Source organism: Zosterops lateralis (genome assembly GCF_965231275.1).
Source record: "Zosterops lateralis genome assembly, chromosome: 7".
NCBI lineage: Eukaryota > Metazoa > Chordata > Aves > Passeriformes > Zosteropidae > Zosterops > Zosterops lateralis.
The window spans coordinates 24,500,432-24,513,853 of NC_139767.1; the positions used below are offsets into that span (position 1 = coordinate 24,500,432).

General features: G+C 44.6%; 1 protein-coding gene across 12 annotated transcripts in view; it reads left to right on the top strand.

The window, feature by feature from the left end:
• The first annotated feature begins 794 nt into the window (after positions 1-794).
• The window catches only part of BIN1 (bridging integrator 1), a 93,355-nt gene continuing 80,727 nt past the window's right edge, over positions 795-13,422 (top strand). For all 12 annotated transcript variants that reach the window (XR_014590531.1, XM_083865179.1, XM_083865185.1 and 9 more), the window contains exon 1: positions 795-929. Coding sequence is in view for 11 of the 12 variants with exons in the window: in XM_083865179.1 (XP_083721305.1) it covers positions 846-929 (84 nt within the window). In the remaining variant the exon portion in view is untranslated. The remainder of the gene's footprint in view (positions 930-13,422) is intronic.

A 13,422-nucleotide genomic window follows, 5' to 3' on the forward strand; every position in this document is an offset into this window, starting at 1 on the left:
CAAAGGGGAGGTCGTTCTCTTTTCCCAGGTAACAGTTGACAGAACTAGAAGAAATGCCTTCAGGATGTGCTGTGGGAGGTTTAGATTGGATATTGGAAAAAATTTCTTCACTGAAAGGGTGGTCAGGCATTGGAACATGCTGCCGAGGGAAATGGTGAAATCAGCATCCCTAGAAAGTGTTTGAAGGGTGAAGGGAAAGTGACACTTGGGGATAATATGGCTTAGTGGTGAATGCAGTGATGCTGGGGTAATGGTTGGGCTCAGTTACCTGAGAGGTCTTTTCCAACCTTAAAAATTCTCTGATTAAAGGGTGGAATCTTCTGACATTTTATGTCCCATTGTAAAATCAGGGGTTTGATTCACTTCCAGGCACCCTTCCTTAAGGAACTAAATTTCCCCTTTGTGCTTGTGAAGACCCAGGAGTAATTTAAGAAGTACCTTTGTCCTATGAATTTGGACAATCAGAGATAACAATTAGTGGTACAGATTTCTTAAAACAAGAGTGTCGTTTCGCTGCGGGATGAAAGAGGACAGCAAACCCATTCCAGCACCTGAGATGAATCCCTGGCGATGCTCCCTAGACTTGCCCACCCCGTTGGCTTCCTCTGGGACAGGCGGCGGCGGGGGGCCCGGGGGAGGCCGGCAGGCAGGCAAGGTGGGGGAGATCGGCCCCGAACCTGCCCCCATGGCTGTCCCTTTAAGGCGGCGCTATCCCTTTAAAAGGCGGCCGGCGGCGGCCGGCGGGCGGGAGCGGCGGTGACGGCCGGGGCCATCGCCTGCCCGCCGGGTTTTCCCCCCCTTCCTGCCGGTCCGCCGCTCGCAGCCCGTTAAAAAGAGCAGGCAAGATGGCCGAGCTGGGCAGCAAGGGGGTCACGGCCGGGAAAATCGCCAGCAACGTCCAGAAGAAGCTGACCCGGGCGCAGGAGAAGGTCGGGGAGAAGGGGGGCATCCCCGGGATGCGGGGCTGGCGGGGGGCCGCGGGTACCGGGGATGACAGCGCTCCCCGGAGCAGGGATGCGCCTCGCAGTGGGTGCTGGCGGGGGGGTCGCAGCTGCCTTCCCTGCCCGCGGAACTGGGGCCCCTGTGCGCCCTGGGAATGCCGAGAATCCCTGTGGGAGCGGTGAGGGTTCCCCGTCCGCCTGCGGAAACATGGCTCGGGTTCGGCCGGGAGCGGCGGGGAGGACGGAGCGCCGCACGCTCCTGTTGGAGCCGCAGATGCTTATTGTTTCTACAGGAGGAGAGATTCCCGTTGTGGCATTTAGGCTGTGCTTTGTGCAGCGTTTTCGAGAGCGGTTCTGTGTTTTGCCGTAGCGCTAAATGCGTAACCTCAAAGATGGTGAGGGAGAGGAGGAGATGGGCACTTGGCCCTTATCTCCCGACAGCATCGCCTGACAGTCATTACTTGCTGTGCTGACCTTGAGCTCTTCAGTTTGGAATGGTGGTTAAGCCAAAGCCATAGGGCCTTTAAAGATTGTGCCGATCTGCCGGGAGAGGGGGGATTTTTGAATCCCGGGAGCCCTTTCGCTGCTCTCCGCCCACCGCTGTGCCAGCAGAAGGTGCCAGGAATATGCAATGGATACTTTCCCTGTTCATCTCTCTGGCACGCTGCGTCTGATGCCAGATGCTTGCTCTGTGTAGGGATTATCGGGCGTTTTACGCAGGGACATTGATCAGCTGCTTTTAATGCAGGCACGCTCGTCTTGGTTTTCAGTGGTTTGCTGTGAGATGACATTGACTGAATAAGGACTGGTGCATCTCTGAGGGAGGGCGGGCGAGCAGATCTGCCCACTGCTGCTCGTGTTCCCTGGGAGTTATCTTTAGCAGCTAGATTTAATCTAGGAGGGCTGGGATTAAATGCAGTGCAATCTCTGACACTGCTCAAAAACCCTGCTGGGTCAGAATGGCAGCCCAAACCACTTGGATTCAATGTTGCACATGTTGTATCCTCTACTTATAGCTCACTTACTGAAACTGGGAGCATCCCTTGAACTTGTCCGACTGCTTGGGAAAAACCCCAGTGACTGCCAGATCCAGTATGGAACTGCAGCAGTGAGGTCCTGGCTTCACTCTGTGCACAAGAGTGAGCCTGGCCACGTCTGTGGTTTTCTCTGCCCTGCTGTTGTTCCAGAGGGGACAGGACAAGGAATCTGGTCCACCTTGAACTCATCCCAGATGCTAACTTCATTCAGTGTTAGCCACCAGATGGCAACCATATTTGTAGTTAATATTGGGGTGGGTGGTGGAGGCTGAACTCCTGGGCCTGCTGATGAAGTTACTGTATTTGGTGGTGCAGCTTGGAACCAAGTGTGTCCTGCCAAGCCCTGCCCTGTCTCTTATCGAACATACACAGGTTCTTTTCCTAGGGAGGATTTTCCACAAATTTCTGTCAACTGTTGATCTAGCTCACTTCCTTGCTCACGCCCTGGTGGTGTTTGGGGATGTGGGAATGGCAATAATAATCAAGAGTTAACTGTGTATTGCCGGTGATTTGCACGATATGAAAACATTTGTTTGTCTCTTGGGAAGAGAAAAGCACAGCTTGTTTTCCTCTAAGGAGAAAAGGAAAACAACCCCAAAGCACTTGCTAGCACAAATTCTAGACCCTTCAGCTGTCGTTATCCTGATGCAAACAGTACAACTTTAATCTCTGGGCTCTCAAAAAAAGAAAAAAATGGCATTGCTTGCTTCATCATCTGACTTGCCTCTACGTACTGCTAAAGGACTGTCTGTAACAATTTCTCTTTTGTGAAGATTCAGTATTTTACCCATAAGGGACAGACTTTCACTAAGGAATGTACATTAGTGTTAACTTTCAGGTCGTGAGGAGAGATAAAGCTGAATATGAAGTGATGTGGAAGCACCAGTGGTTATGACACTCTACACTTGTGGTATTTAGTTATAAACTGAGTACTGTGTTTGCAGGAAGGGTCAACCATGTGTCAGGAGATAAGGACCAGGTGTTAAAAAATTAAAAAAAAAAAAAAGTAAGCAGAAGTGTGCAGAGGTGGATCTGGTAACAACTTAAAAATGTGTTAGATTTTCGTGAATATATAGTTTGGCGAGGGTTGAACTTTTACTTTTTGAGGTTTAAACAAACTGACTGTTCCTTTTCCGTATCGTATTTTGATTTGAATCAAGGATAAAAAGGCTCTTCCTTTGAGAATATGTCCCTCTCAACTTAAGCCCTGCAGCTTTGGCCTCAGCAGTTTTCTTCATGGTGAATTTCAGCCTTGTGTTAAGCAAAGAATGATGTCTTTTTGTTCAATGCAGAATTTACAGTGAAACACTGTGCACATCCTTTTTTTCCCTTCTGAGATGCCTATTATGTAAACTATGTAAGCTATTCCTTCAGAAGTGCTGTTTGTTTTGAGCCTTTCAGCAAAACTATTGGTTATTTTTGGAAGACACTTGAGCAATTCCACAGGAAATACATGATGGAATGGTTGATTGTGCTTTTTAGAAGTGGGATGGACACCCATTTAACGTCCATGTCTACTCAGAAGTGGCCTCAGGTACAATATTTGGCAATAATTTGCCAATTGTCAAGTGAAATGTATCAAATAAGTTGATGCTGCTATCCAGAGGAGCACACCTTGTAGAAGGAGCTCATGCAACTGTTTCTAACTCATATCACCTTTTTCAACTATATTTAGGATATTTAGGCTGGAAATCATAATCTCTTAATCCTAAATTTAGTTGAAGGATTTTCAGACTGACATGCTGAGCTCTGGGCTTTTTGTAATTCTAGACTTCTTAAATATGAGTAAAAATGTAATGCCCCCAATGTCATGGTGTCTTAGAGGGAGCCTAGTGTTTGCAGATCTTTTAAACTTTTTCAGTGGGGTTATGAAGTTTTTTTACTCTTTATGTCTGTAATCTATCATCTTGGTTAAAATTTGTGTTTCTGCTTTGTGACCAATTTTTATCTTTGCACTTTTGAAAATTTAAAAACCTTCCCAATTTCCACAGCTCCCATTTTCCATTAATAATGTCCTGTTTCTGGATGTGTCTATCTGCACATGCACATTTCTGCTTTGAACAAATTCAAACAGCATCTTGGGGACTTGGTGCAATCCTTGTGTGAGGGTAACTCCTCTATGAGGTTCCAGCAGGAAGCTGAGCTCAGGGAGCAAATGAGTTGGGGTTTAGTAGCTCAGCTGGCAGTGAGGGTCCTTGTCACAGGATCAGGCTCTTTGCTTTCCTTCAGCATGTTAGGTGGAGGTTCAGTATGGAAAGATGTTTTTGGCAGTACAGGCACCCACTGTTGAATTAAGTTACATACAGATTAATAGCTTTGTCTGAGGAGATGAACTGTGAAGTTGACATCAGAAAGAAAGATTTTTTTTTTTTCCCTTGGGAGCTTTTTTGTGTGGAAAGGAATGAACTTATTTTTGTTTAGACTGAGTGTGGGAAGTTCTTAGTAGTAGTAGTAGTAGTGGTGTATCCTGTAGTAGTGGTGGTCTCTCACTCTCTTTTTGTTACAAAGGTGGGCAGAATGATGAGTCTGTGTTCTGTGACATGAACAGACTGTTGTATTTTGTTGTGGGTTTCTTCTGATGTACCAACAAACCAAGGCATCCCCTTTTATTCCTCTCCGTCCCTAACCAAAGGGGAAGGATTTGTTTTCCACACAGGACCTGGCAAAGTTTGGACATCCAAACTCCCTTGTGTTAGGGGTAACATTTAGGTCATAGATTGCTGTTTACAGTTATAGACTCTGACTTGCTGTGTTGCCATGAAATGTCACTTGTGCTTTCTGTTCTTGGCTTTGTTAATTCCACTGATGTTTACCCACATCTCTTTGAAGTTTCCCTGGTTAAACCATCTGTCAGAGCAAAGTTTTGCTCTCCTCTGGCTGCACAGTCCAAGGAGGCTGGGCTGTAGTCTTGGTCCCACAGATTGTGGTTTGGGTGGAACAGGGTTTGCAGGAGGCACGGTTTGCATTTTGAGTTTGCCCTGATAAGACATTTTTCCTTCTTATAAGTCAAGCTCCAATAGGTGGAGCATTGCAGGAGGAGAGACCTGGAATGAAATTTCAGCCCTGTTGAAGCAGGGAAGAGTCCATACTAATGAGCAGTACCCAAGAACCTTAAAGCAAATTTAAATACAGCTGTTAGCAGGATTCACCTGTCAGAGGCTTCCTGCTCTGTAGAAGCTCTGCAGATGGGAGGGAGCCTTTCTATAGAAATGGTAGATGCAGAAAGCTCTCTTATTGAGAAGTATTACATCCACCTACTTGACAGAAATTCCTTATTGGTTTTCCTTCAGGATCCTTCTGTCTCTTCAAAGCTTATATGGTTTTTTCTTGCCTTTGCATTGGGTAGGATGGTTTGGTGGCAGTCTGCCTTGTTGTGCCAGTGCAGAACAAATAGCCTGAAGAGCTACAAGTATTGTTCTCCTACTGATCTGGCAGGAAAATTGACGTTTTGTTTTTTTTTCTGGGGACTCCCCAGATGACAAAGACAGGGCTTTTTACTTTGTCTGTTAGCTTGCTTTCTCAAGAATGCAGGGCTTAGGGGATGGGTAGAGTCTCAAAAGTACTTCATGCCTAAAGGTTGCTGGAAAATAGGCACTGGATACAGGGGGAAGATCTGAATTAATGCCCCTGATGTTCAGATGATTCCAGTATGAGCTCAGACTGTATTACTGGTATCAGATAATCTGCATGGTACGGGGAGGAGGTGAAATAGGAGACCAGGCTACACTTGTCTCCTTGCCCATGGAATGGTTTGATTGGCAGGGCACTTACAGTGCCATGCTGAAGGTGCCCTTCTGTCTGGCTATTGGCAACAGATTTCATATATGAAGCAGAATCTCATGGATGGATGAATTTTCTGATTGGAAAAGGACCAACCCTATTCCTTGTCAGTTTGTCTTCCCTGTAAATTCTAGTCTTGCAAACAATCCTCTTCAGTACAGCTCTTGTGAGATGAGGTTTATAAAGTGGATCTGGAAGATCTCTTTCCACCCCAGACTTTTAAGAAGGCTCTTGGCCATACAGAGTTGATGTTACATACCTCATCTCTCAGGGGGTGACATAAAAGCTTGTCTGGCCTCTCCCTCCATCCTGCATGCTGTTAGGCAAGGTTTGTATTTCCAGGCACATATGTTTGTTTTCTTTCCAACATGATTGCTCTTTGCCTATGACTAGCAAATAACATGGCTCTAACCAAGCCATTGGGGAAGGCTGGGTGCAGCCTGAGATGTTCAGCATCTAACTGGATTAGGATCTTTGGGGATAATGCAAGTTTTCCTTTCTTCATGACTCTTCAGACAGAGATACAAGACCCTATTGCTTGGGATCAAATGTATAATTTCTGTGGTTCTAGAAACATCTGGAATGACATGAGGATCCCTTAGGCTAACAGGTACTGGAGTGGCTATTTTTTTCCGCTGTTGCGATGGTGGCCAGACACCTGAGCTGCCTGTTGTGCGAGTTCTGCAACTTTGGAAGGATCACCTTACACTCCTGGCTGTCTACCTGTACACACAGGGATCAGCCTGTCTTCCCAGAAGTTCTGTGCTGGCAACCTGACATGATCACAAAGCCAGACTCAATTTGCCAAGCAGAGCAGGCAGGTCTGTCACCCTGAACTGGCCACAGCTCAGCCCCCTAAGTGGGTTGGCCCATTCAGGGTGTGCAGAGCAGCAGCTTCTATTGAGGGATAAGACTGTGTTAATGTTGACCAGGAGTCTGTGCATTCTCTACCCCAGAGCAATGAGATGGGAACAAATATTAAAATATGAATAAAGCCTCCTTGGAGTACTGCTGGCAGGTAGAATAGTGCAACAAGGTCCATTCTGACTTCAGGCTGTGTTTTAGCCTTGTCTTGAGGGAGTGTGTATTTGGGTTTCTCTAGCAACTGCAATATTGAGTGTATGAGTGCCAGCAAACCTGTACCATTCTGGCATTCCTACTGCTGAGTTAAAGGGGGACATCTCTCACAGGAAGGGGTTAACAAGAAAGTAATTTCCATTGTCTCACTAGTCAAAATCAATTTTAAATATTCTATTAGTTGAGTAGTTAATACTGTCAGAATAGGAGAGAGGAACCTCTGCAGATTTGCCTGAACTATTGGCAGTGGCACAAGAGATGAATAAATCTTGTCAGGTGTCTTTTCAGCAGGTGCATCCAAGTGGCTGGTGGACCTCAGACAGTTCAGGTTTCCCTGGGCACTTTCCTAACCTCTGAAGCTGTTTGATCTTTACAAAGCTGACAAGTACTGCAGGGTAGGTCCTGTGCTCCATTCCTGGAGAAAAACTTGAAATGTATTTATTAGCAGAAAATAGGATTGATGAGCTTTTTTTTTTGGTTTTGGGTTATATTTTCATCATGCCAACTTGCTTGCATAGCTTTGTTTTAGCTGCTACTCAGAAAGTACCTCTCTTTAGATTTGTAGTTCTCTTTAGATTTGTAGATTTGTGATCTGAAGGAACAGAAGGGAATAGAAATTTTTAAACCTGCCAAAGTTGTACAGTTGTTTGGTTTGGTGTTTTTTTTCTCCCTTTTTCTCTGCTTTTTTTTGGGGGGGGCGGGGGCAGGGGGGGGAGTTGCCCCTTTATCATGTTGGGAGCTTGCATTCAGGAAGGGTTTGCCAGAGCAGGGAGTTGCATTTTGTGAAAAACTTGGAACCTGGAGCTTGAGGCATTCACAGACCTAGACAGGGGTCTCACAGAATTACTATGAAGCAGTTTTACAAAATGAGAAACAGGTCCAATGTTTGGTCAGATCTCTGCTAGTACACATGTGCAACATAGAATTTTCTGCTGTTTAGCTGGGTTAGAGTGAACTTTATTCAGACCTGTGGCTGGGAGGTTGAAATTTCTGAAAATTGACATTTCCACAGAAGTGTGGTTAGGAGAGTCGTGAAAGCCAGACAGTGTTGCCTTTCTTTTTGTCCCATTCTTTGCAAGAAAGGAGAAGTCTGGGTGGCAGTGTGTTCTTAATATAGGCTGCCAGGCAGGATGGAGAGTGCAAACTTCACCAATAAGGAGGAAAGCAGCACTTAACAGTAACTAATCCCTCTGTGAAAACCGTGGACTATATTTAATCTCTTGATATGCAGAAGTGCTGCCCTCTCAACAAGGATTTGACAGGCAGTTTCATAAAGCTGGTAACCTGTTTTGAAATTCCTTATTTTTTATAATTCTGCATTGATCGTGTTTGGTTTGTTTATTTTAAATAGGTTTAGAACCTTTGTTAAACTTGGTTTAAGAGCCACATTAGTTTCTCAGTTGTTTTTGAAGTTGGCTCTTCAGGAGGGAGATTAGAGGTTGATACAGCTGAAGAACAAACATTTTTCACTGGGCAACTGCTAATACTCTGCTTTGGAACTGTATTAGACAGAGCTGAATGCTTGTTTGCCAGCAGGGATGGAAGGGGAACTTCAATGGCACAGAACTACAGTGTTTGAAAACACAGCTAAAAGTGTTTACTCTTTTGTTTTTTTTTTCCTTTGTGCTACTTGGCTTGATTGCACATTTTATCAGGCCAGAAACAATAATGTGTGACTTAACCAACTCAGAACTGAGTTGGATGGTATTTGCAGAGTGAAATAGCAATTCTTCCCATAGGATTTACTTGGAATGGTGCCAGCAACAGATGTAAACTTATACTGAGGAGGTATAAAGACTGACATTTGAAGAAAATTTAGATCTCTGCATCTTTTTATTTAATAGATATGCTGGTCTTGTAGCTCTCCAATACCCTTGTAGGTGAGGTTAACGATTCCTGTAAATTGTTAGAACTTCTTAAGTCTTGATCCTGCCAGCTCTGTGAGTCTTGAGTGTGGAAGGACCATTCCATTCCTGATTTCCATTCCTGCTTCTTAAGTCATTGGGGAAAAAATGGGTAAAACTTTGAGTGGAAAAAAAGGTGTATGTTTTAAAAAGTGTAGGAAATGCCTTTCCTGGAATTTGAACATTCAGCTCATTACTTTTGAATTTTCAGGCAGTAAAGTGTTGTCTTGGAGAGCTATTCTCTTTCCCCACTGTGGATGCAGCATGACTCCTTGGTCCAAGTGTTGAGTCTGACACATGAGGCACAGAAGGGGTTTTGAGTTACTGTACTGAGGGACAGCATATTTCAAAGGTTGCTTGAAGATATGTTTTTGGAAAAAATCTGTTGAGAGAGATGGCAGCTTCCATAAGAGGAACAGGGCTCAAGGAGAGTGTGAAATCGTTCAGATGGAGAAATACACTTGGGTTCTGTACTGAAACACTCCTTAATGTACAGTTTCCTCAGCAGAGGAGTGAAATGGCTATTCTTTGGTGTATTGAACTGACATCTGCAGCAGAAGAATACTAGAGATTTTTCTTTTTTTGTCTGTTTAGACTGGACAGCCATTTTTAAAGGCCAAGCTTAAGTGTGTATTTATAAACTTGAGCTATTACAAGGATGTACTCACTCTGATAATGTCTCCTGCATCATGCATGCAGTCAGTACAATTATTTGTTAGTATCTGCAGTGTGATTGCATTATGTATTGCCAAAAAGGGCCATTCCCTATTCTGAAAAAATTCCAATATAAATATTGGACAGTCTCAGTTAATAAAGATAATTCTGGTTTGTTTCAGTAAAAGTGTATTCCAAAAGGCTAAAAGGGTTTTCAGATATTTTTGCAGGAATTTGTTATGGATTGGCAAAGGTGCAGGACAGTTTTTGAACAGTAAACTTTTTGTGAAAATAGCTGAAGAAAGGGGGAAAAGAGATTGTCTTTCTTTGGAGAGGAAGAACAGTTTATGTTCAGGGCTAGGAGGGGTGGGTTTGGAGACCTGACTATAGTGGCAGTCAGAAGGTCAGAGAGGTGACGTGATCCATCAATCACAGAGCTCTGGAATGATGTGCTGCACCCAATTGCTCATGGTCTGGGACTTCTCTGTGAATGGGTATCAGAGTCAGTTGCCAGATGGAACTTTTTGCCAAGCTGGAGGCTTTTGCTCTCCTTATTCCATGACCCTTGGTGGCCGTAAATAATTCAGGGAGGAAGTGTGCATTATCAGGGCTGGATGCCCTTACCATGAGGCTGTGGATACAGTAGGTTAAAAGAGCTGCTTTGTCATGCTGGATGAAGGTGACTTAAAGGCTGGGGTGTTTTAGCTGGAATGTCGTCTGAGCTGGCATTCCCAAGTCTTCAGCTGAGGCCTTAATTTTTGAGGAGGCTGTTTGGGGAGCACTTTGTGGTGATTTTCCTCTCCAAAAGCAATGTAGCCCAGATTCTTAACAAGTGCTCTGGCAAAGACACTGAGGGACTTAACACTCATTCACAGCCAGAGGACTCAGCCTATCAAGCCTGGTTCTCTAATTTGCTGTTCCTTGCCCTTCAGCTCTGCTGAAGGAAAACCAGTCTTCTTGAGTGGAAAGGAGAAGAGCTGTCCAAAAGCTGCTAGGGAAGAGCCAAGAGCTGATCATCGGTTGATCCATATGTTCACATTTTGATGGGACAAGCCACGTTCTGTAACTTAACCTGGCCCTGGAGGGCACTGTTCCTAAATCCCCTATGGCTGATCCCTTGCAGCTATTGCCTTCAGCTCAGGGAATTCCAATAGCTGTTCCAAATGCCTGTGTCTTTCCTTTGCCCCATTGTGAATGCCATGTGTTCCAAATCTCTCCTGCATTTGAGTAATTCTCATCATTGTTCAGCAAGGTGGTGGTGATCCTGTGAAGGAGCTTTCCTGGCCTCTTAAGAGCTCTGCATCCAGCCTGTCCCTGCTGGAGTCCCTTCTAGCATTGTTTTGCCTTGTAAGAGCTCTTTGGCCCCTCTCCCTGCCAAGCATGCACCTGCTCCTTTATCTCTTTCTCCAGCTCAGTCATGGCCTCAAATGCCTTTTATGCTTTTTCCTCATTTGGTTGCTTCATTTTGCATCAGGGCCTGTGTAAAAATAAAAATACTTCTTGCAAAAGTATCAGCGTTTAAATTGAGTGTTGCAGAGGAGGAGGCAGAGGAATTGAGAAGGGGAGTTTGTACAAACAACACTATTTATACTATCTATTCCTCTTGCTACTGTTACTGCTGGCTATAGATAGGGTTTAATTAAGCTATGTTAAATGCCCACCCAAGTAATAGACATTGATGTTGTTGAAGTCCTGTTGCCTGGAATGTCACATTGATGCCAACTGAATTAAATGATGCCATTTGGCTTTATTAACAGTAGAGCTATGATGTAGTGAGAGCTATCTAGCTCCACAATTGAGCCACTTTTTTTGGCCTCTGTTTGGTGTCTGCTTAAGGCTGGGGCAGACAGAAGGGAGGCTGGAAATTTACCTGCTTTCTCAAGACTGAAATTTCCTTCTCCTTTATTTTCAGGATAGATACATATTCTCTCCAGTTTCTTCCTTTTTGAATAGCATGAACTCAGGAATGCAGTGTTTTTAGCCGCCTGCTTTGAATAAGAGCAAACCAAGTAGGAAAAATTGCCGGTATACAATTGCATATGTTTAAGATGGCCAGGTGTCAGCAGCACACCCGAGAGCTGGGAGGTCAGTGCTCTGTCTCTGGGGCAGAGTGATGGTAGAGTGGTACTTGGTGCAGTTTGTGCACCCCAGACAGGACAGACTGAGGCTGACCCCAGCAGAGCCTGTGTCTCCTGGTGAAGCTGTGTTTGCAGCACCTCAGGAATTGGGCCATCTGCTTAAGGTGTCAAGATTAAAGCATTCCAAGTCTGAAAACTCTGGCTTAAGCTCTTAAGAGTCTTAATCTCCCACACTTCTTGAGGCAGGTGCCTGCTTCTGGCATGGGGTTTGTTCTGGTGAGAGAAGTGACCACTTCTGAATGGTTATCTGGCTGCCCTGTCTTCTGCTCTGTGCAGCTGCTGCTGGAGCACTTTCTTTGTGTCTCCATCAGCTTGCCTTAGATAAAGTCTTGTCTTTACAGACTGAAGTTTAAATGGAACCAGCTACTGCTGGGACAGCTGATTCACATCACTCTTAAACCACGACTACCACTGAGATGTGTCATTTCTAGCTGCACCCTTTTCCTCCTCTGTTCTGCATTCTTCTGCTCCATTATCAGCCCTCTGGTTGTGCTGCTTTACCTGTTTTTCTTTCAAGTCTCTCCTCTCATAGATAGACTTGATGGTAAATTCTGGATGGGGGACTAGAGGGCAGCAAAAAGTATGGGAACAGGGAAAAGATCCACAGGATCCCAGGGCAGTGGGATGGTGCCTGGGCTGGTGCCTCTGTCTCCCCTTAGCTCAACTAGACCTGTGCCTAGCACCCAGCTTCTTAATTTTATGTTATCTTTAGCTTATATTTTGACTCTCTGAAACCCCTCACTGAAGGCTATAAAATAGATGAGTAAAAAATTGGAAGTCAAGTTTAAATCATATTTGCCAGGATTTGGTTTTATTCTCAAAAGCTTGGGTGGTGAAAAAGCAGAACATTTTCATGTCCTTAAAGATAAATGGGGGGTGTGAAGAGCAGAGGGTACAAGTGGGAAATATCTATGCTTTCTTTTTAACTGCTAAAATCTGTAAAGAAAAAAAAGATAAATCAATAAAACCCAGTATTTTTTCCTAAAAAGCTTTTTATTTATCAAGGCAAGCCTGTGCATTTTTAGAAGAGAGAAAAAAAGTCCACTAAATAACACAGTGAGTTAGACCTGGAGGGAAGATGACCTATCAGTCAAATACTTGAGGATGGATGGGGGGTGGGAACACAGATGTATTTAAGAAAGAAAAAGTAAGAAAAAATTCATGTTTCGGTTTGTTTTGTAATGTTGGTTATAATTGAGAAGGCTGTAGGCTGTACCTACAGGGCAGGCATAATGCAAAATGACCTAAAGAAATGAGAGAGAGGAGTAACATAACAAGATAAATCAACTAACGTAGGTGGAGCCTTTAAAAGAACCTGCTTTTGAAGGTGCTTGGATGGCCTCGGGGTAGGCAGACACTGAACTGCATTGCAAGTGTGTGAGTGTAGCACAGTGTGACTGCAGAGACCAAGCATCCTGCCAGGGAGAAAGGGAATTGCTTTCTTGTGCTGTCTGTCACAGCAGCACTCCTGCTGTAGCATCACTTAATTTAGATCTGACTGACGATGGGAGCCAAACTGCAAAAACTGTGGGTGAAGAGGGAGGGAGATGCAACCTAAAATGTTAAAATCTTCATATAAAAAAATCCCGTATGCCAGGGTTTCTGTCAGTGCTAGATGCACATCAGGAGCCCCAGCCAGTTCAGCATCTTGAGGCCTGTCTTGTTTCTAAGTGCCCTCTGTGGGAGAGGAGATGCTTGGTTTGAGCCTGTGGTTACGTGGGTAAAAGAACCTTTCATCTTGACTGATTGGCCATGTGCAAAGGGTGCTTGCAAAACATCCGGAGAACCGGGGATTTATTTGTATCTTTCTGTAAACATGCTGTAGATTGCTTTGGGGAAAATAGCTCTTGCATCCTGGAGATCTGTTCTTGTGTTTTCCTAAACTGCCAGA